Below are 24,062 nucleotides of genomic sequence, written 5' to 3'. Positions count from 1 at the left end.
TATATACACCATGTGTTCTCCTTAGTAATCACCATACAAGACCCAGCGCAGGTTATTACACAGAGCATTGTATACACCTGTGTTCTCCATAGTAATGACCATACAAGACCCAGCGCAGGTTATTACACAGAGCATTGTATACACCTTGTGTTCTCCATAGTAATCACCATACAAGACCCAGCGCAGGTTATTACACAGAGCATTGTATACACCTTGTGTTCTCCATAGTAATCACCATACAAGACCCAGCGCAGGTTATTACACAGAGCATTGTATACACCTTGTGTTCTCCATAGTAATCACCATACAAGACCCAGCGCAGGTTATTACACAGAACATTGTATACACCTTGTGTTCTCCATAGTAATCGCCATACAAGACCCAGCGCAGGTTATTACACAGAGCATTGTATACACCTTGTGTTCTCCATAGTAATCTCCATACAAGACCCAGCGCAGGTTATTACACAGAGCATTGTATACACCTTGTGTTCTCCATAGTAATCGCCATACAAGACCCAGCGCAGGTTATTACACAGAGCATTGTATACACCTTGTGTTCTCCATAGTAATCGCCATACAAGACCCAGCGCAGGTTATTACACAGAGCATTGTATACACCTTGTGTTCTCCATAGTAATCGCCATACAAGATTCAGCGCAGGTTATTACACAGAGCATTGTATACACCCTGTGTTCTCCATAGTAATCGCCATACAAGACCAAGCGCAGGTTATTACACAGAGCATTGTATACACCTTGTGTTCTCCATAGTAATCACCATACAAGACCCAGCGCAGGTTATTACACAGAGCATTGTATACACCTTGTGTTCTCCATAGTAATCGCCATACAAGACCAAGCGCAGGTTATTACACAGAGCATTGTATACACCTTGTGTTCTCCATAGTAATCGCCATACAAGACCCAGCGCAGGTTATTACACAGAGCATTGTTTACACCTTGTGTTCTCCATAGTAATAGCCATACAAGACCCAGCGCAGGTTATTACACAGAGCATTGTATACACCTTGTGTTCTCCATAGTAATCGCCATACAAGACCAAGCGCAGGTTATTACACAGAGCATTGTTTACACCTTGTGTTCTCCATAGTAATAGCCATACAAGACCCAGCGCAGGTTATTACACAGAGCATTGTATACACCTTGTGTTCTCCATAGTAATCGCCATACAAGACCAAGCGCAGGTTATTACACAGAGCATTGTATACACCTTGTGTTCTCCATAGTAATCACCATACAAGACCCAGCGCAGGTTATTACACAGAGCATTGTATACACCTTGTGTTCTCCATAGTAATCGCCATACAAGACCCAGCGCAGGTTATTACACAGAGCATTGTATACACCTTGTGTTCTCCATAGTAATCGCCATACAAGACCCAGCGCAGGTTATTACACAGAGCATTGTTTACACCTTGTGTTCTCCATAGTAATAGCCATACAAGACCCAGCGCAGGTTATTACACAGAGCATTGTATACACCTTGTGTTCTCCATAGTAATCGCCATACAAGACCCAGCGCAGGTTATTACACAGAGCATTGTATACACCTTGTGTTCTCCATAGTAATCACCATACAAGACCCAGCACAGGTTATTACACAGAGCATTGTATACACCTTGTGTTCTCCATAGTAATCACCATACGAGACCCAGCGCAGGTTATTACACAGAGCATTGTATACACCTTGTGTTCTCCATAGTAATCGCCATACAAGACCAAGCGCAGGTTATTACACAGAGCATTGTATACACCTTGTGTTCTCCATAGTAATCGCCATACAAGACCCAGCGCAGGTTATTACACAGAGCATTGTTTACACCTTGTGTTCTCCATAGTAATAGCCATACAAGACCCAGCGCAGGTTATTACACAGAGCATTGTATACACCTTGTGTTCTCCATAGTAATCGCCATACAAGACCCAGCGCAGGTTATTACACAGAGCATTGTTTACACCTTGTGTTCTCCATAGTAATAGCCATACAAGACCCAGCGCAGGTTATTACACAGAGCATTGTATACACCTTGTGTTCTCCATAGTAATCGCCATACAAGACCAAGCGCAGGTTATTACACAGAGCATTGTATACACCTTGTGTTCTCCATAGTAATCACCATACAAGACCCAGCGCAGGTTATTACACAGAGCATTGTATACACCTTGTGTTCTCCATAGTAATCGCCATACAAGACCCAGCGCAGGTTATTACACAGAGCATTGTATACACCTTGTGTTCTCCATAGTAATCGCCATACAAGACCCAGCGCAGGTTATTACACAGAGCATTGTTTACACCTTGTGTTCTCCATAGTAATAGCCATACAAGACCCAGCGCAGGTTATTACACAGAGCATTGTATACACCTTGTGTTCTCCATAGTAATCGCCATACAAGACCCAGCGCAGGTTATTACACAGAGCATTGTATACACCTTGTGTTCTCCATAGTAATCACCATACAAGACCCAGCACAGGTTATTACACAGAGCATTGTATACACCTTGTGTTCTCCATAGTAATCACCATACGAGACCCAGCGCAGGTTATTACACAGAGCATTGTATACACCTTGTGTTCTCCATAGTAATCGCCATACAAGACCCAGCGCAGGTTATTACACAGAGCATTGTATACACCTTGTGTTCTCCATAGTAATCGCCACACAAGACCCAGCGCAGGTTATTACACAGAGCATTGTATACACCTTGTGTTCTCCATAGTAATCACCATACAAGATCCAGCGCAGGTTATTACTTTTATGTGTAAGTATTTATAAGAAGAGGGCGTATGCCATGTAGTACTGGAAACTGCACCCACATACCCACCTGTCACCCCCCCAGGCTCCCCTTCCACCGCTGGTGCCCATTCCTCCTGTCACCCCCCCAGGCTCCCCTAGCACCGCTGATACCCATTCCTCCTGTCACCTCCCCAGACTCCCCTTCCACCGCTAATGCCCATTCCCACCTGTCACCTCCCCCCGGCTCCCCTACCACCGCTGGTGCCCATTCCTCCTGTCACCCCATTAGGCTCCCCTACCACCGCTGGTGCCCATTCCCACCTGTCACCTCCCCCCGGCTCCCCTACCATCACTGGTGCCCATTCCTCCTGTCACCCCCCCAGGCTCCCCTACCACCGCTGATGCCCATTCCTCCTGTCACCACCCAGGGTCCCCTTCCACCACTGATGCCCATTCCTCCTGTCACCCCCCCAGGCTGCCCTTCCACCGCTGATGCCCATTCCTCCTGTTCCCCCCCAGGCTCCCCTTCCACCGCTGATGCCCATTCCTCCTGTCACCCCCCCAGGCTCCCCTTCCACCGCTGATGCCCATTCCTCCTGTCACCCCCCCCCCAGGCTCCCCTTCCAACGCTGATGCCCATTCCTCCTGTCACCCCCCCAGGCTGCCCTTACACCGCTGATGCCCATTCCCACCTGTCACCCCCCCCCAGGCTGCCCTTACAACGCTGATGCCCAGTCCTCCTGTCACCCCCCCAGGCTCCCCTTCCACCGCTGATGCCCATTCCTCCTGTCACCCCCCCAGGCTGCCCTTACACCGCTGATGCCCATTCCTCCTGTCACCCCCCCAGGCTGCCCTTACACCGCTGATGCCCATTCCTCCTGTCACCCCCCAGGCTCCCCTAACACCGCTGATGCCCATTCCTCCTGTCACCCCCCCAGGCTCCCCTACCACCGCTGATGCCCATTCCTCCTGTCACCCCCCCAGGCTCCCCTACCACCGCTGATGCCCATTCCTCCTGTCCCAATCAATCCTTTTATGTGCTTTAAAAAAACACAAACAAAAACATTATACTGACAAAACTCTAAGGTAGGTGCGAGTTGGGTCACTGGTCTCACGCCAAACTCGCACTGCGAACTTCATTCGCAATCCAATTCAGACTTGCATTGAGTTTTCAGAGGAAATTTGTGGGGGTTTTGCGGGCACCCCCCTAACCGGGTGAAAAGATAGGGAAAATCTTTATTTTAGGGTAAAAATGCCAGAACACAGTGCAGAACCCCTGCTGCACCCCTCCCAATGAATAATCAGGCACTTGGAGAAGTTTAAATAGCATAATTTGGCCAATAAATAAAAGATATGCCAGTATATGTGTGAATTTCTCTAAAAAGCTCAATAATGATTTAAAAAATGTGGGACAAGTAGGTGGAGGTGTAAATGATGAGGGACAGGTATGTGGAGGTGTAAATGATGCGGGACAGGTAGGTGGAGGTGTAAATGATGCGGGACAGGTAGGTGGAGGTGTAAATGATGGGGGACAGGTAGGTGGAGGTGTAAATGATGGGGGACAGGTATGTGGAGGTGTAAATGATGGGGGACAGGTATGTGGAGGTGTAAATGATGGGGGACAGGTATGTGGAGGTGTAAATGATGGAGGACAGGTATGTGGAGGTGTAAATGATGTGGGACAGGTAGGTGGAGGTGTAAATGATGAGGGACAGGTAGGTGGAGGTGTAAATGATGTGGGACAGGTAGGTGGAGGTGTAAATGATGTGGGACAGGTAGGTGGAGGTGTAAATGATGTGGGACAGGTAGGTGGAGGTGTAAATGATGTGGGACAGGTAGGTGGAGGTGTAAATGATGTGGGACAGGTAGGTGGAGGTGTAAATGATGTGGGACAGGTAGGTGGAGGTGTAAATGATGTGGGACAGGTAGGTGGAGGTGTTGTATTGACGGGAAAGGAATTTTAGAAATGGTAGATAAGAGTTTTACAAACTTCTATAAGAAGACTGAAAAATTACTATACAAAAATGTGTCTTCCCCCAAATACTGGAAAGACTTTAATATGATGAAAAAACACCTGTTTGTTAAAATTTTTCCATCACTAATAAAAAGTAGCCATTTGACAGCATGTAAGAAACCTCCAGAAACTTTCCTTATGGCCACTAACAGCCTTCTATAAGGTCCTGCTATTTCAGCTATCACCAACAGCCTGCTATCTGTTATCACTAAGCCTCTTATGGTCCTGCTATCTCAGTTGTCACTAACAGCCTTCTATATGGTCCTGCTATCTGTTATCACTAAGCCTCTTATGGTCCTGCTATCTCAGTTGTCACTAACAGCCTTCTATATGGTCCTGCTATCTCAGTTGTCACTAACAGCCTTCTATATGGTCCTGCTATCTCAGTTGTCACTCACAGCCTTCTATATGGTCCTGCTATCTCAGTTGTCATTAAGCCTCTATATGGTCCTGCTATCTCAGTTGTCATTAAGCCTCTACATGGTCCTGCTATCTCAGTTGTCATTAAGCCTCTATATGGCCCTGCTATCGAAGTTGTCACTTACAGCCTTCTATATGGCCCTGCTATCGAAGTTGTCACTTACAGCCTTCTATATGGTCCTGCTACCTCAGTTGTCACTTACAGCCTTCTATATGGTCCTGCTACCTCAGTTGTCACTAACAGCATCTTATGCTATCTCAGATGCCCCTTTTTTGGGGTTAAGGATAATTTCCCCACTTTTCATGCCTTTCTCCCAGTTCACTTTTGTGTAAAAGTCGCACAACCTCATCACGAGTTCTGCGAATTGGCATTTCCATCGGATCGCTTATTTCTCGAGTGCCCACATTCACGCAACGTATGAGAGTTTCGCACCTAATAGGACTGTCCCCTAAGTATTGTGTAAGAAATGAACATTGGGCTTATATTGATCATGTATTGAAGTAAAAAAAAAAAAAAATTTATGTCATACCTGGCTAAGTTCTTTTCTTCTAACTCAACAGGGGACACAGGGACTACGCAGGCAGGTGGAGTCTGGGCACCAAACAGTTAATTTCAGAGTTGTGCAGCCCAGGCTCCTCCTCCCCTACACCCCGCCGCCAGCCCAGGCTCCTCCTACCCTACACCCTGCTGCCAGCCCAGGGAGGTCAGTCAAGTTAGCAAGCCCAAGGCAGGAGCGGGAAGGAGGTGAAGGAAGACCGTCACAAACAGACAAAAACACCTGAAGAGACAGGGAAACCAGAACACAAGGAGAAACCCCGCCAGTCAGGTGCGTCAGGGTGGGTGCCCTGTGTCCCCTACGGAGTTAGAAGAAAAGGACTTAACCAGGTATGACAAGTCTCCTTTTCTTCTTCACCCTTCCATAGAGGACGCAGGGACGTCCAAAAGCAATTCCCCCAGGGTAGGGGACGCTGCTGAGCTGCACTGAGTATCCATCACCCAAAGGCCGCATCCGCAGAGGCGAAGGAATCAAATGCATAAAAGAGAATAAGAGCACGAGCAGAAGACCATGTGGCTTCCCTGCAAAGATGCCCCGCAGAGGCGCCACGACAAACTGCCCAAGAGGTACCAACCGATCTTGTGGAATGAGCAGTTACCATAGCCGGGGGGTTCCGCCACCAAGTACACGTGGCGGATGGTTAAGCGGAGCCACCTGTCCAAGGTCTGCTTCGTAGTCAGCCAGCCCCACTTGTGGAAACCAGAGAGAATGAAAAGGGAATCAGACTTATGGATATCCTTAGTACATTCTACATACAACATCTAAAGAGGCATCCTTCGGAGACTGAAAACCCAGGAACACAATCTCCTGATTGAGGTGGAATCTGGAAACCACCTTCGGAAGGTAGCCTAGTCGAATACGAAGAACGGCCCGGTCAGAGTGAAAGAAGTCAGACACTCTCCGAGCCGAAGCAATAGCCAGAAGGAAAATAGTCTTCTACTTGAGCCAACAAAGGCCCACCGGATCCAAAGGCTCAAAGGGAGGTAACTGAAAAGCCCGAAGCACCAGGGACAAGTCCCACGGAGCCACCGGTGGAACAAACAGAGGCTGCACATGGTGAACTCCCTGACAGAAGGTACGAACATCTGGAATCACGGCAATAGGTCTCTGAAAGAGAACAGAGACCTGAATTTTAAGAAAGACACACGAAGACCCAAATCCAGACCGGCCTGTAGAATCTGGAATTAAGACCCCAGGAAGAATACCAGGAGAAATGTGCACGCCAAATCAGATGATAACCTCTAGCGGATGAAGGCTTTTCACGGTTGGTGCGAATGACCAACCGTGAAAAACCTTTAGTTCTCAAGACTGATGTCTCAAGAGCCACCCCGTCAAAGCAAGCAGAGTCAGGTCCGGGTGGAATCACAAGCCTTGAGACAGAAGATTCGGCCATGGAGGAAGACGCAGCGGAGCGTCGATGGAGAGGCTCAGAAATCTGCTTACCAAGCCCTCTGCGGCCAATTGGGAGCTACCAGAATCACGGTGCCACCTTCTAACTTCAATTGCGGAGAACCCTCGACAAAAGCAAGATCGGAGGAAATACGTACATGAGTTTGAAAGTCCATTGAACCACCAAGGAGTCCACCAGAAGAGCTCCTGGGTCTCTGGTGCGAGATCCGTACTTTGGGACATTGTGGTTGTACTGAGACGCCATCAAATTGACGTCCGGCAGGCCAAAACGATGAGCTAGAAGCTAAAAGACGTCTGGATAAAGAGCCCACTCGCCTGAGTGGATGGCCCGTCAACTTAGAAAATCCACTTCCCAATTTTGGACAACCGGAATGAAAAACGCCGACAGAGCTGGAACCTGACGCTCTACCCAACGGAGAATGCGACTCACCTTTCATGGTGCCGCAACTGCGAGTGCCGCCCTGATGGTTTATGTAAGCGACGGCCCACGCATTGACTGACTGTACCTGGACTGGCCGATGTTAATGGAATTGCTGAGCCTGACCAGAGAGCCCTGAAGACAGTTAAAAGTTCCAGGACACTGATCGGGAGATGGCTCTCCTGAGTTGTCCATAGACCCTTGAAGGACTGCTGGTAGGTCACAGCTCCCCACCCATCCAGGCATCATGCCAGGTAGAGGCCCGTCCCGTCAATCGGTAGGCTTGTCGGCTGCTTTAGTAGCTGGGTGTCTGGTAGGCCAGGACTGCTTGCTTTTGGGCTTGGCGGTCTTAGCGGAAGAATTCTGGGTCCTAGGAAAAGACTGTCCCTTGGCCTTCCCTTGCGGGCGAAAGGAAGATGCTGGAGCTCTAGGGGCTGCTGCCAAAGGCAAAAACACTGTCTTGGACGCCGCCATCGTGGCTACTATATTATCCAATTCCAATCCAAAAAGAACATCGCCAGAATAAGGAAGGGCCTCCTTAGAGTCTGAGTCAGCACGCCAGGAGCGCAGCCAGAGGTCCCGTCTGGCCAACAACGAAGAAGCTGACACCTTGGAGGTTAAGATGCCAGTGTCAAGAGCCACTTCAAGATACGAAGTGGTCTGCTTAATATGCGCCACCATAGGTAATAGCTGTTTGCCATAGTCCCCTGACGAAAGGCCCTCCTCTAGGCCATCTGCCCAAGAGCCAATCGCCTTAGCCACCCACGCAGATGCAAGGGCCGGACGTGCGATTACACCTGCTTGCACATAATTCCCTTGAGGAAATTTTCCAACTTCCTGTCTGTTGGACCCTTAAGGGAAGCCGTATTCGATATAGGGAGGGTATAATTCTTGATAAGACAGGCAATGTGCACATCAACTGGAGGAGGAGACTCCCATTTGCTACGCACCACGGCAGGGAGTGGGTAAAAGGACGCAATGCGCTTGGAGACCTGAAACCGCCTGTTAGGAGCAGCCCAAGCCTCCGCTAGTATTTCCTCAAGCTGTTCGGATTTAGGAAACTCCACAAACCTTTTTCTGATGTTTGCAAAACGGCGCCTTGGGTCTAGGAGACGGCTCCTCATCCTCAATAGAAAGGACTGAGCTAACCGCCTTAACTAAGGGTGTCTGCGCTGTGACTACTGGAAATAGCTGCTCAATAGTGAATTAAAATCGAAAGTGTCAAATTGAGTGCTTGAAAAAACAAGAGATATGGTAAGAACTTACCTTTGTTATCTCTGTTTCTACGAAGTCCATAGGGTCCACAGGGTTGACCTTGGGGTTATAGCTGGAACAGGATCCATGGGCACCACACAGTTAAGCTTTTAGCTCCCAGGATGCACTTGGGTCCTCCTCTATACCTCGCCCCCGATCCACAGGCACCTCAGTTGGTAAGCAGCCTAGGCCGGAGGAGAATATGGAACAGAGAGAAGGAAGACTGGAACACACAAGAAACCATACTCACAGCAATAGGAGACGGAAAACCGGTGACCAGCCACACAGCCCATTTGAAGCCAGGTGCGTCAGGGCGGGCGCCCTGTGGACCCTATGGACTTCGTAGAAACAGAGATAACAAAGGTAAGTTCTTACCATATCTCTTGTTTTCTACTTCAGGGTCCATAGGGGGTCCACAGGGTTGACCTTGGGGATGTCCCAAAGCAGTTCAACTAAGGGCGGGGACGCTCCTGTGCTGAAAGGAGCACCCGGCGCCCAAAGGAAGCATCCTGAGAGGCGAAGGTGTCAAACGCATAGAACCTCAAAAACGTTTGAATAGAAGACCAAGTGGCCGCCTTACACAGCTGAACAGCAGAAGCGCCACGTCTAGCAGCCCAAGAGGGACCCACAGAACGAGTGGAATGAGCCTTAACAGAGGCTGGCACAGGTAAACCCTCTTGTGCATAAGCCTCACAAATAACGGAACGAAGCCAACGGGCTAACGTTTGTTTGTTGGCAGGCCAACCCCTCTTGTGAAAACCAAAGAGGATAAACAAGGAATCAGACTTCCTAACCGAAGCCGTCCGGTCTACATAAATTCTAAGCGCCCGGACCACATCTAAGGAAGTCTCACCAGCTGAAAGACCAGGGGACTGAAAAGCTGGCACAACAAGTTCCTGATTAATGTGGAACTTCGAGACCACTTTGGGCAAAAACTCAGGACGAGTGCGGAGCACCGCTCTGTCCTGGAGAAAAATCAGGAAAGGAGGGCGACAGGAAAGCGCCCCCAATTCAGACACCCTCCTGGCCGAAGCAATTGCCAGGAGAAAAACCGTCTTAAATGTCAGCCACTTGAGCTCCACCGCCTCAAGAGGCTCAAACGGAGGACCCTGCAGGACCCGTAGCACCACCGCCAAGTCCCAAGGAGCCACAGGAGGCACAAAGGGAGGCTGGATCCTGAGAACACCCTGGAAAAAGGTGTGAACGTCTGGTAGTATTGCAATCCGCCGTTGAAACCACACGGACAAGGCGGACACATGAACCTTCAGAGATGCAAGGCGTAAGCCGAGATCCAATCCTGACTGAAGAAATTCCAAGATCCTAGAAACTCGGAACACCTGAGGATCATAATGTCTGGACTCACACCACTGAAAGTAAGTGTGCCACACTCTGTGATAAATCCGTGCTGAAGCAGGCTTGTGTGCCCGGAGCATGGTACCAATAACCGAACTGGAGAAGCCCCGAGACCTCAAGACGGCTGTCTCAAGAGCCACGCCGTCAAAGACAGCCGACCCAGATCCGGGTAAAGGCAGGGCCCCTGAGACAACAGGTCCCGACGCTGAGGAAGAAGGTACGGAGCGTCGATGGAGAGGCTCCTGAGATCGGAGTACCAAGGACGTCTGGGCCACGCCGGAGCTACCAGCACGAGCATGCCGCCGTCCTGCTTGAATTTCCGCAGAACCCGAGGAAGCAGGGATAGCGGAGGAAACAGATACGCCAGGTGAAACGTCCATTTCACCGACAGCGCGTCCACCAGACTTGCACCTGCGTCTCTTGTCCTTGACCCGTAAACGGGCAACTTGTGATTGTGACGGGAGGCCATCAAGTCCAGCTCCGGCAGTCCCCACCTGTCCACGAGTAGCTGAAACACCTCTGGGTGAAGCGACCATTCCCCGGGATGCACGTCGTGACGGCTGAGGAAGTCCGCCTCCCAATTGAGGACTCCGGGGATGAAGACCGCCGAGATCGCCGGAATGTGACCCTCCGCCCAAGTCAGGATACGAGACACCTCCGACATCGCTGCCTGACTGCGAGTTCCGCCTTGGTGGTTGATATACGCCACCGTGGTGGCGTTGTCGGACTGCACCTGTACCGCCCTTCCGTGAAGAGCGGGGCCGGACGACTGCAGGGCCCTGTATACAGCCCGCAGTTCCAGGATGTTGATGGGGAGAAGTGCTTCTTCCGCTGACCAACGACCCTGAAGCGACAAAGAGCCGGTCACTGCCCCCCAACCCCGGAGACTGGCATCCGTCGTGAGCAGGACCCAGTCCGGGATCCAAAATGGGCGCCCCTCGACCAGATGAGCTGTCTGAAGCCACCAAGCCAAAGATTGCCGAACGTCCGGAGACAACACCAGCACCTGAGAGCGGATCCGGTGAGGTAACCCGTTCCATTCTGATAGAATCAGCCCCTGCAGGGGCCGGGAATGGAACTGGGCAAATTCCACCATGTCGAATGTCGACACCATGGACCCCAGAACTCTCATAGCCGAATGGACCGACAGGCGGCAACGGCTCAGGCAACTGTGTATCCGCAGCTGTAGGGAGGCGACCTTCTCCGGAGTCAGGAAGATCCTTTGCTGACGCGAATCCAGCAGGGCTCCCAAATGAACCATCCGCTGAGATGGAATCAGGGAGGACTTTTTCCAATTTATCAACCACCCGTGTGCTTGCAGGCAAGCGATCGTCAGGTGGAGATGTTGAAGCAGTACCTCCGGGGAGCTCGCCAGCAACAGGAGGTCGTCCAGATACGGCAGCAGCCGTACATTCTGGTTCCGAAGATGTGCGGCCATGACCGCCATAATCTTCGTGAACACCCTCGGTGCCGTGGAGAGACCAAAGGGTAGCGCCCGGAACTGATAGTGGTGTTGAAGGATAGCGAACCTCAGATACCGCTGGTGTGAAGATGCTATCGGAACATGGAGGTAGGCGTCCTGGATGTCCAGGGACACCATGTAATCCCCCGGTTCCATCGCCAGAATGATGGAACGTAACGTTTCCATCCTGAACTTGGGAACTCTGAGGAATTTGTTCAGAGACTTCAAGTTGAGGATAGGGCGATGAGAACCATTGGGTTTCTGCACCAGAAACAGAGACGAATAATACCCCGTCCCTCGTTGTGATAGAGGAACGGGAACAATGACCCCTGCTTTCAGCAAGGACTCTATAGCCTCCTGAACCTGTAACGCCTTGGTCTTGTCCTGAGAAGGACTTGTGCAGAAAAACTGGTGGGGTGGTCTGTGCCGAAAAGACAGGGCGTACCCCTGGGAGACCACTTCTCGAACCCAGGCATCCGTGGTGGTATTGTGCCAGCACTGGGCAAATAGAAGAAGTCGGCCTCCCACTCTGAGGTCCCCCAGAGGGAGGCCCGTCCCATCAGGCCGCAGGTTTATCTTCCTGCTTGGAAGAAGGGCGCCGAGCACTCCAGGCTTGCTTCTTGGGTTTAGAGGCAGTCTTACTCGCAGACTGTCTCGGGAAGGACTGACCTTTCGCCTTACCCTGAACCCGAAAGGAACGAAAAGCCAAACTCCGAACCTTAGCAGGCAGTGCCGCCGAAGGGAGGAAGGCCGACTTGGATTTAGCCAGGGTGTCCACTATTTTGTCCAAGTCCGGACCAAATAGTAATTCACCATTGAAAGGTAAGGCCTCCAGACCCTTCTTTGAATCAGAGTCCGCTCTCCAGGACCGCAACCACAAGGATCGGCGGCCAGACACCGCTGCAGCCGATACCCGCGAGGTCAGCAGACTAGCATCTAAAGAAGCTTCACCAATGTAAGAAGCAGCGTCCCTCATTTGTCCCAACAACGCCCGCTGGACATCCGGAGCGTCGTCTGGGAAGGTATCTTCCAATGCATTGGCCCACCCCTCAATGGCCTTGGCCACCCAGGAGATGGCCATGGACGGTCGGGCCACCGCCCCGGAGAGGGAGTAAATAGACTTTAAGCAAGTCTCAACTTTCCTGTCCGTGGGATCCTTCAGCGAGGATATCGACGGTAATGGTAAGGTGGCGCCCCGAGTTAAACGGGTGACATGGGAATCCACCGCCGGTGGAGTTTCCCATTTTTTACAATGTGCCTCAGGGAAGGGGTAATTAGAAGCCAACCGCTTCTGAGGAAGGAATCTCTTACTGGGCGCCTGCCAAGCTACCGCCATATGATCCGTCAACTGATCCGACAGGGGAAACACCGCAGAAGCCACCTTAGTTTTTTTGAAACTAGGAAACTTCGACTTAGGAACCGGTGCCTCATCCTCTATAAGAAGAATAGCTTGCACCGCCCTAACTAGTGCTCGCACATTAATGGACGACTTGGTATCCATTTCCTGGACCGAGGCGTCCGAGTCAGTGTCATCAGGGACCTCCCCATCATCTGAGGAACCCTCTGAGTCCGATACCTGAGCAGCCCGTGTCATGAGTGGGCGTTTAGAAATCCTAGAAGGCATGTCAGTCTGCAACATTGACTGAAAAGCCGAGGAAGCGGCCGCCAAATTTTGCACGGAGTTGGAGAGCACATCCACCCATGGTGGAGGCGTCGCCATAGGGGCCTGAAAAGGTACCACAGGCTGCTGCGGCACAGGGGAAGCCTGTATATACATAGGCAACCCCGCATAGGGACCTACTGATTGAGACCCAGGAGGACTCCGCAATAACTGCGGGACACCCGGGGAATGGGGGATGGTCGGCTGGGGCACCGCCCTAGTAGGGAGAGCAGTCGGGACCGACAGACGGTCCGCAATAGACACCAGCACTTGAGAAAACATCGCCCACGGTGGTTCCTGCGCCAGAGAAGGTCTGGATGGGCCAGGAGCCACCTGGCATCGACTACACAGGCCATCCTGTGACAAATCCTCCCTATCTACTCCTGCAGAACAGCGTCCGCAGGAGGCCAACACCGGAGCCACTGAGCGCTCAACCTCCTCGTCTGACATGACAGAATATATTATATATCTGGCACCAGGGTAGAAGTAAAACGCACTCACCGGTGTGCTGAACAACAGCCCACAATATGGCACTGAGTAGCACACAACTGTATGTGACGGACCTCACAAATACGTGATCTATATAAGTGAGGTCAGTAGAAACGCCCCTCCCCCACACACCTGCAGGGCTTGTAGGAGAAGTAAAGGGATAGGTATAAGCTGACAGTAAGCGGAAAATAAGCACAGACAGGCAGCACTAGCAAAAGTCACATACCATGCAGGAAGATATACTCACTGCACCTTTACACTACAATCAACCTGCCCAGATTCAGTGTCTGGGAGGGCTATAGTGCTGTGTACACTGTCCTTAATCAGGGGAGAGGTACACAGGGGGACCGGTCCGCGTGCTCCCCGAGATCTGCGCTGCCACTGGGAAAATGGCCGCTGGAGACCTCAGAGGAGGAGTGGCCGAGTAGATGCAGCTCAGCGACGCCAGACTGCGTGCTGAAAGGCGCGCTGAGCTGAGGGGAGGAGCCGCTGAACAGGGAAGGCTTCCTCCCCTGGCTGGCCATAACCCCAGGGATGCTGGCTTCCCGCTTGCCCCTTTATCCCTGGTGGTCTAGTGGTCCCACGGGTTATGGGGGGGGCCCGCCGCCACTGCCAGCAGCCTCCGGTCTGTCCCCAGGACCGGAGGCTAAAGGACTGCATTTAAGGCATTCCGCGCGCCGCCGCTAGCCAGCGACGCGCGGCTTACCTGAATCCCCGGCGACTCCGGCAGCAGTCCTGGGAGGTAGACAGAGTCCGGCTAGTACGGACTCTGCCCTCCCGCCGCGATCCCCAGATCAGTACTGGCGTCGCGACGCCAGTCGGGGATCAGAGCGGCAGCGTGGGCGTCTGTACAGACAGCCCTTCGCTGCCGTCTGTAGTAAAAAGATTAAAAATAAATAAAATCTAACTTAAAATAAAAAGCTTCTGGGGGCTGCTCCTGCAGCCCCCCTGCGCGGTGACCGACTCCGGCCGGGCACCAGCTTACACTGAGGTGCCTGTGGCTCGGGGGCGGGGTATAGAGGAGGACCCAAGTGCATCCTGGGAGCTAAAAGCTTAACTGTGTGGTGCCCATGGATCCTGTTCCAGCTATAACCCCAAGGTCAACCCTGTGGACCCCCTATGGACCCTGAAGTAGAAAAATTAATTAGTACTGTATAATAAACAAACGAACATAAAACATTCAAATGTTTATAGTCTTAATAAACTAGGTGTAGGAGTGGAGATGTAGCGTTGCTTCCCAACATGATCCGCAAAACAAAAGTCCGTTGCTATAGCCCTATCTATCCCTACTATACCTTCAGATCAACGAGGACTTCTTCCTGCTGAGCGGGGGTACCTTCTCACGGCTTCCGCCGGGTACAATACGTACTCAGTGGTGGGGTGTGTGCTCAATGTCGCTCCACTGGCTCCTGATTCTCCTAACTAAGGCAACAACGTCCACTTGAGGGAGAGGCTCCTACTGAACAGACGAGGGCTCATCTTCAGAGGCACAGGAAAAAGTCATCCTCCTGGTCTGAGGAGAGTTCCGAATCAGAAACATCAGCTGTCTAGAGCTCTCACGTCTGGACGGTCTGCATCCAGAAGTACGGTCCCTACCAAGCATCTGCTGAAAGGAGGCAGACACCTGTGCTAAGCCCTGCACTGACTGGGAGAAAGTGCCCATCCATGGAAGTTTTAGCGTAGGCAGCTGCAGATGAGGCTACATAATAGGGGCGACTTGGACCCCCAAAGTAGAAGGACATGTGCGGGAGCTGTAAGGCGATCCACCAACTGCGACATAACCTGCGACAGGATGGCCGCCCATGCCGATTCCCGGCTGGAAGCAGTAGATGGGACAACACCGGATACAGAGACCATCCTGGACCACATCCTGTGGGAAAGACCAGCAGACCAGTGTCTACATGTATGCAGCAAAGGAGCCTCCATCTCCTTGGGCGTTATGTTCTTGGAAGACATGTTACCGTGTTCCAAGGAAAGTCCCAAACACCAAGTTATATAACAGGGGTGCGTAATAGGGAACAGTGTGCTGAATGTAGGGGCAACACAAATTTAATAAGTGGGGTTTAACGGAGGGGGAGTTATCCCCTTTTAGAGCAACAGTAAAAAAGATAGAAAAAATAGAAGTTTGAAAAATGAGAAGAAGCACAGTCACATTCAATGCAATAATAATAGCCTGATAATGCTCCACAAACAATCCCCAATCGGCTGGATCCTGGAGCTAGACTTTATAACCTGACCTGAGGGGAGGTATACAGGGAGACAGGAGACAAACTTCTCTGAGACTAACTATAGCCAGCACCTCTGTAAAATGGCTTCTCAGCGTCTGTCTGAAGGAGGAGAGAGGAGGAGGAGTAACCTGATGGCGGGAAGCCTCCGTGAGGGATCACACCAAGGGCCGGGAGAGGGCTAAGGGGCAGAGCCTACCTCCCCCTGCTGACAAAGATCCCCCTGGGCAATGCCTGCCTACAGTGTTGCAGACCCCTGCTGCCTAAGTACCCTGGTGGTCTAGTGGGGGTGCGGGCTCCCCGGCCTCCCGCTGTCAGCACCGCTGGTGGTCTCCCACACCGGCGCTGACAGGTGCCCCTGGTGTGCAGCTGTGGCTGGGGTCCTCCGTATGCAGGGAGGACCCGGCCGAGGTCGCAGTCCCGCTCGCCGGCGCCGGGGGTTGGTGGAGCAGCAGCGCAGGGATCCTGTAGAACGCTGGGCATTGCCTGCTCAAACTAGAAAAAAGCAAAAAGATGAAAATATTAAGCTACATTAGCAGCACAGCTGTACCGCCCCCTGCTGTACCGGTGCCCACTTCTGCGGCACCAATCTTCTGACTAGCCTGCCTGGGCTGGGGGCGGGGTATAGGGGAGGAGGAGCCTGGGCTGGGGGCAGGGTATAGGGGAGGAGGAGCCTGGGCTGCACAAGTCTGAAGAAATTAACTGTTTGGTGCCCAGACTCCACCTGCCAGACTGTACCCCAGCGTAGTCCCTGTGTCACCTATGGAAAGGTGAAGAAGAAATAAAGAAGAAAAGATGTTATGAGATGGAGCATTATAAGATTGTGACTGATGGCACAGGCCACCAAAATTCTCATAAGGATGGTGAACCCAGCTCTGAGCCTGCAGATCGGCAGCCCTTCTCTACTACACCAGATCGGCAGCCCTTCTCTACTACACCAGATCGGCAGCCCTTCTCTACTACACCAGATCGGCAGCCCTTCCCTACTACACCAGATCGGCAGCCCTTCTCTACTACACCAGACGCAGCCCTTCCCTACTACACCAGATCGGCAGCCCTTCCCTACTACACCAGATCGGCAGCCCTTCCCTACTACACCAGATCGGCAGCCCTTCCCTACTACACCAGATCGGCAGCCCTTCTCTACTACACCAGATCGGCAGCCCTTCTCTACTACACCAGATCGGCAGCCCTCCCCTACTACACCAGATCGGCAGCCCTCCCCTACTACACCAGATCGGCAGCCCTTCTCTACTACACCAGATCGGCAGCCCTCCTCTACTACACCAGATCGGCAGCCCTCCCCTACTACACCAGATCGGCAGCCCTCCCCTACTACACCAGATCGGCAGCCCTTCTCTACTACACCAGATCGGCAGCCCTTCTCTACTACACCAGATCGGCAGCCCTTCTCTACTACACCAGACGCAGCCCTTCCCTACTACACTAGATCGGCAGCCCTTCTCTACTACATCGGATTGCAGGCCTTGAAAAAGTTGCTGACAAAAAGCAAAATTAGACAATGCTGTATAAGAAAATACCTGTATCAGGCACACCGTGACGTCCATGTGCTATATGTATCAGGCACACCGTGATGCCCATGTGCTATATGTATCAGGCACACCGTGATGCCCATGTGCTATATGTATCAGGCACACCATGACGTCCATGTGCTCTATGTATCAGACACACCGTGATGCCCATGTGCTCTATGTATCAGACATACCGTGATGCCTATGTGCTCTATGTATCAGACACACCGTGATGCCTATGTGCTCTATGTATCAGACATACCGTGATGCCCATGTGCTATATGTATCAGGCACACCGTGATGCCCATGTACTATATGTATCAGGCACATCGTGACGTCCATGTGCTCTATGTATCAGACACACCATGATGCCCATGTGCTCTATGTATCAGACACACCGTGATGCCTATGTGCTCTAAGTATCAGACATACCGTGATGCACACGTGATATATGGCAGAGCAGTCACACCATGATGCCCATGTGTTCTAGGTATCAGACACACCGTGATGCCCATGTGCTATATGTATCAGGCACACCGTGATGCCCATGTACTATATGTATCAGGCACACCGTGACGTCCATGTGCTCTATGTATCAGACACACCATGATGCCCATGTGCTCTATGTATCAGACACACCATGATGCCCATGTGCTCTATGTATCAGACATACCGTGATGCACACGTGATATATGGCAGAGCAGTCACACCATGATGCCCATGTGCTATATGTATCAGACACACCGTGATGCCCATGTGCTATATGTATCAGGCACACCATGACGTCCATGTGCTATATGTATCAGACACACCGTGATGCCCATGTGCTCTATGTATCAGACATACCGTGATGCCCATGTGCTATATGTATCAGGCACACCATGACGCCCATGTGCTATATGTATCAGGCACACCGTGATGCCCATGTGCTATATGTATCAGGCACACCAAGACGCCCATGTGCTATATGTATCAGGCACACCGTGACGCCCATGTGCTATATGTATCAGGCACACCATGACGTCCATGTGCTATATGTATCAGACACACCATGATGCCCATGTGCTCTATGTATCAGACACACCATGATGCCCATGTGCTCTATGTATCAGACATACCGTGATGCACACGTGATATATGGCAGAGCAGTCACACCATGATGCCCATGTGCTATATGTATCAGACACACCGTGATGCCCATGTGCTATATGTATCAGGCACACCATGACGTCCATGTGCTCTATGTATCAGACACACCGTGATGCCCATGTGCTCTATGTATCAGACATACCGTGATGCCCATGTGCTATATGTATCAGGCACACCATGACGCCCATGTGCTATATGTATCAGGCACACCGTGATGCCCATGTGCTATATGTATCAGGCACACCAAGACGCCCATGTGCTATATGTATCAGGCACACCATGACGCCCATGTGCTATATGTATCAGGCACACCATGACGTCCATGTGCTATATGTATCAGGCACACCGTGACACCCATGTGCTATATGTATCAGGCACACCATGACGTCCATGTGCTATATGTATCAGGCACACCAAGACGCCCATGTGCTATATGTATCAGGCACACCGTGATGCCCATGTGCTCTATGTATCAGACATACCGTGATGCACACGTGATATATGGCAGAGCAGTCACACCATGATGCCCATGTGTTCTAGGTATCAGACACACCGTGATGAACACGTGATATATGGCAGAGCAGTCACACCATGATGCCCATGTGCTCTATGTATCAGACATACCGTGATGCACACGTGATATATGGCTGAGCAGTCACACCATGATGCCCATGTGCTATATGTATCAGACACACCGTGATGCCTATGTGCTCTATGTATCAGACACACCGTGATGAACACGTGATATATGGCAGAGCAGTCACAGCATTATCACGTAATGATAACTTGGAAGAAGAATAATAAAGAGAAGAATGTAGATTACTGTGAATGGCCATTGTCCGCAGCAGCCGATCTGCAACCTCCTGAGGAAACACGGCCGCATCTTGCAAACAGTAAGTTCCATCGGGCCTTTCCCAGCAAAACTTTTCAAGGTGAGAGCTTAAATAATGCAGGGCTATGTCAATGAGCGACTTGGGAGAAGCTTCCTCCTGCAGGAGAGGCGAGGAGAGAAACATCACTTTCCTCATAGTTATGTACAATACAGCACAAGAGCTTACACCCTAAATTCTCACCAGCAGGCAATTAACCTACCAGTATGTGTTTAAGACTATGGGAAGTACCAGTATCACATGGAGGAACCCCAAACGCCATACAGGTCAGGGCTTAACCCATGTACCCAGTGCTGTGAACTGGCAATGCTAACCACTGTGCTGTGGTATGATCTCCTAATATGTGCCGTAAGGTATGTGCTGCAACCTCATTTATCTCTGGGTTTCTGGTGAACGTTTAATACATGATTTCCATCTCATGACTGAATGCTGGAAGATATCGCATTGCCTTTCTGCTGCCCCATACACTAATATCTATAGGTCACTCTGGGCCTCGTGTTTACATCTCCTGTTCCCCTCTTTGGGTTATTACTACTCCTACGGTTTGTTTTGCAAAAATATTATCGATGATAATACTGGTAGAGCCTATAGGACCGATAACCACACGTGTAATCCTGCCAGCCTGTACATGTATGATGCCACACGTGTAATCCTGCCAGCCTGTACATGATGCCACACGTGTAATCCTGCCAGCCTGTACATGTATGATGCCACACGTGTAATCCTGCCAGCCTGTACATGTATGATGCCACACATGTAATCCTGCCAGAATGTACATGTATGATGTCACATGTGTAATCCTGCCAGCCTGTACATGTATGATGCCACACGTGTAATCCTGCCAGCCTGTACATGATGCCACACGTGTAATCCTGCCAGCCTGTACATGTATGATGCCACACGTGTAATCCTGCCAGCCTGTACATGTATGATGCCACACATGTAATCCTGCCAGAATGTACATGTATGATGTCACATGTGTAATCCTGCCAGCCTGTACATGTATGATGCCACACGTGTAATCCTGCCAGCCTGTACATGATGCCACACGTGTAATCCTGCCAGCCTGTACATGTATGATGCCACACGTGTAATCCTGCCAGCCTGTACATGTATGATGCCACACGTGTAATCCTGCCAGCCTGTACATGAATGATCTACACAACATCCCACCAGCTGTACATGTATGCACACATGTAATTCTGCCAACCCGTACAACCTAATGACTTCCTGCTAGACTTTACATGTATGACACCACACATGCCAGCCTATACATGTATAACTCCACAGGTCACCTGCCAACCTGTAAATTAATGCACACATGTAATCATGCGAACCTGTGTAGGACCCTCTGTAGACATGCAAGCTTATACATATATAACAGCACACATGTCATTCTGCCTCCTTGTACATATATGACACCACACATGCAATCATGCCAGCCTGTACATATAAGTATACCACCAGTGTGTATGATGCATGTGTGGGCCCACAGGAGAGCACACAGACACAGCTACATGCTAAGCACACGTATGCCTGCGGAGGCCGCACAGGGGGATCCGGGGCAATGTCGGGACTGTGGGCACTTGGTACGTACCATGGCTGCTTCCGGCGGCTCCGGCCCCGCACCTCGGGCAGCAAGAGGCGGGGAGGAGGGAGGAGGAGGCCCGGGGAGGAGGGTGCAGGCTCAGGCCCGGGGAGGGAGGAGGAGGCCCGGGCACAGCAGCAGCAGCCGGCTGGGAAGGGAACGCGTTGCCAGGTAACCGCTCTTAAAGGGGCCGCACATCAGTGAGAGTACAGAGAGCACATGTATGTTACACAGAGAGCACATGTATGTTACACAGAGAGCACATGTATGTTACACAGAGAGCACATGTATGTTATACTGTACAGAGAGCACATGTATGTTACACAGAGAGCACATGTATGTTACACAGAGAGCACATGTATGTTATACTGTACAGAGAGCACATGTATGTTACACAGAGAGCACATGTATGTTACACAGAGAGCACATGTATGTTATACTGTACAGAGAGCACATGTATGTTACACAGAGAGCACATGTATGTTACACAGAGAGCACATGTATGTTATACTGTACAGAGAGCACATGTATGTTACACAGAGAGCACATGTATGTTACACAGAGAGCACATGTATGTTATACTGTACAGAGAGCACATGTATGTTACACAGAGAGCACATGTATGTTACACAGAGAGCACATGTATGTTATACTGTACAGAGAGCACATGTATGTTACACAGAGAGCACATGTATGTTACACAGAGAGCACATGTATGTTATACTGTACAGAGAGCACATGTATGTTACACAGAGAGCACATGTATGTTACACAGAGAGCACATGTATGTTATACTGTACAGAGAGCACATGTATGTTACACAGAGAGCACATGTATGTTACACAGAGAGCACATGTATGTTATACTGTACAGAGAGCACATGTATGTTACACAGAGAGCACATGTATGTTATGCTGTACAGAGAGCCTGTATGTTACACAGAGAGCACATGTATGTTATACTGTACAGAGAGCATGTATGTTACACAGAGAGCACATGTATGTTATACTGTACAGAGAGCACATGTATGTTACACAGAGAGCACATGTATGTTATACTGTACAGAGAGCACATGTATGTTACACAGAGAGCACATGTATGTTACACAGAGAGCACATGTATGTTATACTGTACAGAGAGCACATGTATGTTAAACAGAGAGCACATGTATGTTATGCTGTACAGAGAGCCTGTATGTTACACAGAGAGCACATGTATGTTATACTGTACAGAGAGCCTGTATGTTACACAGAGAGCACATGTATGTTATACTGTACAGAGAGTTTGTATGTTACACAGAGAGCACATGTATGTTATACTGTACAGAGAGTTTGTATGTTACACAGAGAGCACATGTATGTTATACTGTACAGAGAGCACATGTATGTTACACAGAGAGCACATGTATGTTATACTGTACAGAGAGCCTGTATGTTACACAGAGAGCCTGTATGTTATACTGTACAGAGAGTTTGTATGTTACACAGAGAGCACATGTATGTTATACTGTACAGAGAGTTTGTATGTTACACAGAGAGCACATGTATGTTATACTGTACAGAGAGCCTGTATGTTATACTGTACAGAGAGCCTGTAGGTTACACAGAGAGCCTATATGTTATACTGTACAGAGAACCTGTATGTTATACTGTACAGAGAGCTTGTATGTTACACAGAGAGCACATGTATGTTATACTGTACAGAGAGCCTGTATGTTACATAGAGAGCCTGTATGTTATACTGTACAGAGAGCCTGTATGTTATACTGTACAGAGAGCATGTATGTTACACAGAGAGCACATGTATGTTATACTGTACAGAGAGCACATGTATGTTACACAGAGAGCCTGTATGTTACACAGAGAGCACATGTATGTTATACTGTACAGAGAGCCTGTTTGTTACACAGAGAGCACATGTATGTTATACTGTACAGAGAGCATGTATGTTACACAGAGAGCACATGTATGTTATACTGTACAGAGAGCACATGTATGTTACACAGAGAGCACATGCATGTTATACTGTACAGAGAGCACATGTATGTTACACAGAGAGCACATGTATGTTATGCTGTACAGAGAGCCTGTATGTTACACAGAGAGCACATGTATGTTATACTGTACAGAGAGCATGTATGTTACACAGAGAGCACATGTATGTTATACTGTACAGAGAGCCTGTATGTTACACAGAGAGCACATGTATGTTACACAGAGAGCACATGTATGTTATACTGTACAGAGAGCACATGTATGTTACACAGAGAGCACATGTATGTTATGCTGTACAGAGAGCACATGTATGTTACACAGAGAGCACATGTATGTTATACTGTACAGAGAGCCTGTATGTTACACAGAGAGCACATGTATGTTATACTGTACAGAGAGCCTGTATGTTAAACAGAGAGCACATGTATGTTATACTGTACAGAGAGCCTGTATGTTATACTGTACAGAGAGCCTGTATGTTACACAGAGAGCACATGTATGTTATACTGTACAGAGAGCCTGTATGTTACACAGAGAGCCTGTATGTTATACTGTACAGAGAGTTTGTATGTTACACAGAGAGCACATGTATGTTATACTGTACAGAGAGCATGTATGTTATACTGTACAAAGAGCTTGTATGTTATACTGTACAGAGAGCCTGTATGTTACACAGAGAGCACATGTATGTTATACTGTACAGAGAGCCTGTATGTTACACAGAGAGCCTGTATGTTATACTGTACAGAGAGTTTGTATGTTACACAGAGAGCACATGTATGTTATACTGTACAGAGAGCCTGAATGTTACACCGAGAGCACATGTATGTTATACTGTACAGAGAGCATGTATGTTACACAGAGAGCACATGTATGTTATACTGTA

General features: G+C 49.9%; 1 protein-coding gene across 1 annotated transcript in view; it reads right to left on the bottom strand.

The window, feature by feature from the left end:
• LOC148431437 (protein zyg-11 homolog) overlaps window positions 1-21,361 on the bottom strand; it is a gene marked incomplete at its 3' end in the record, with an annotated part of 111,032 nt that extends 89,671 nt beyond the window's left edge. The window contains exons 1-2 of the mRNA XM_088466009.1: window positions 21,192-21,361; window positions 19,528-19,693 (exon numbers count right to left, since the gene is read on the bottom strand). Of these exons, the coding sequence (XP_088322135.1) occupies window positions 19,528-19,693; window positions 21,192-21,194 (169 nt within the window). The remainder of the gene's footprint in view (window positions 1-19,527; window positions 19,694-21,191) is intronic.
• Between the last annotated feature and the right edge of the window lie 2,701 nt (window positions 21,362-24,062).

The sequence above is a fragment of the Taudactylus pleione genome, unplaced genomic scaffold (genome assembly GCF_031769625.1).
Source record: "Taudactylus pleione unplaced genomic scaffold, aTauple2 ptg002262l, whole genome shotgun sequence".
In the NCBI taxonomy this organism is placed as follows: Eukaryota; Metazoa; Chordata; class Amphibia; order Anura; family Myobatrachidae; genus Taudactylus; species Taudactylus pleione.
This window is presented reverse-complemented; position numbering and strand designations above follow the sequence as displayed.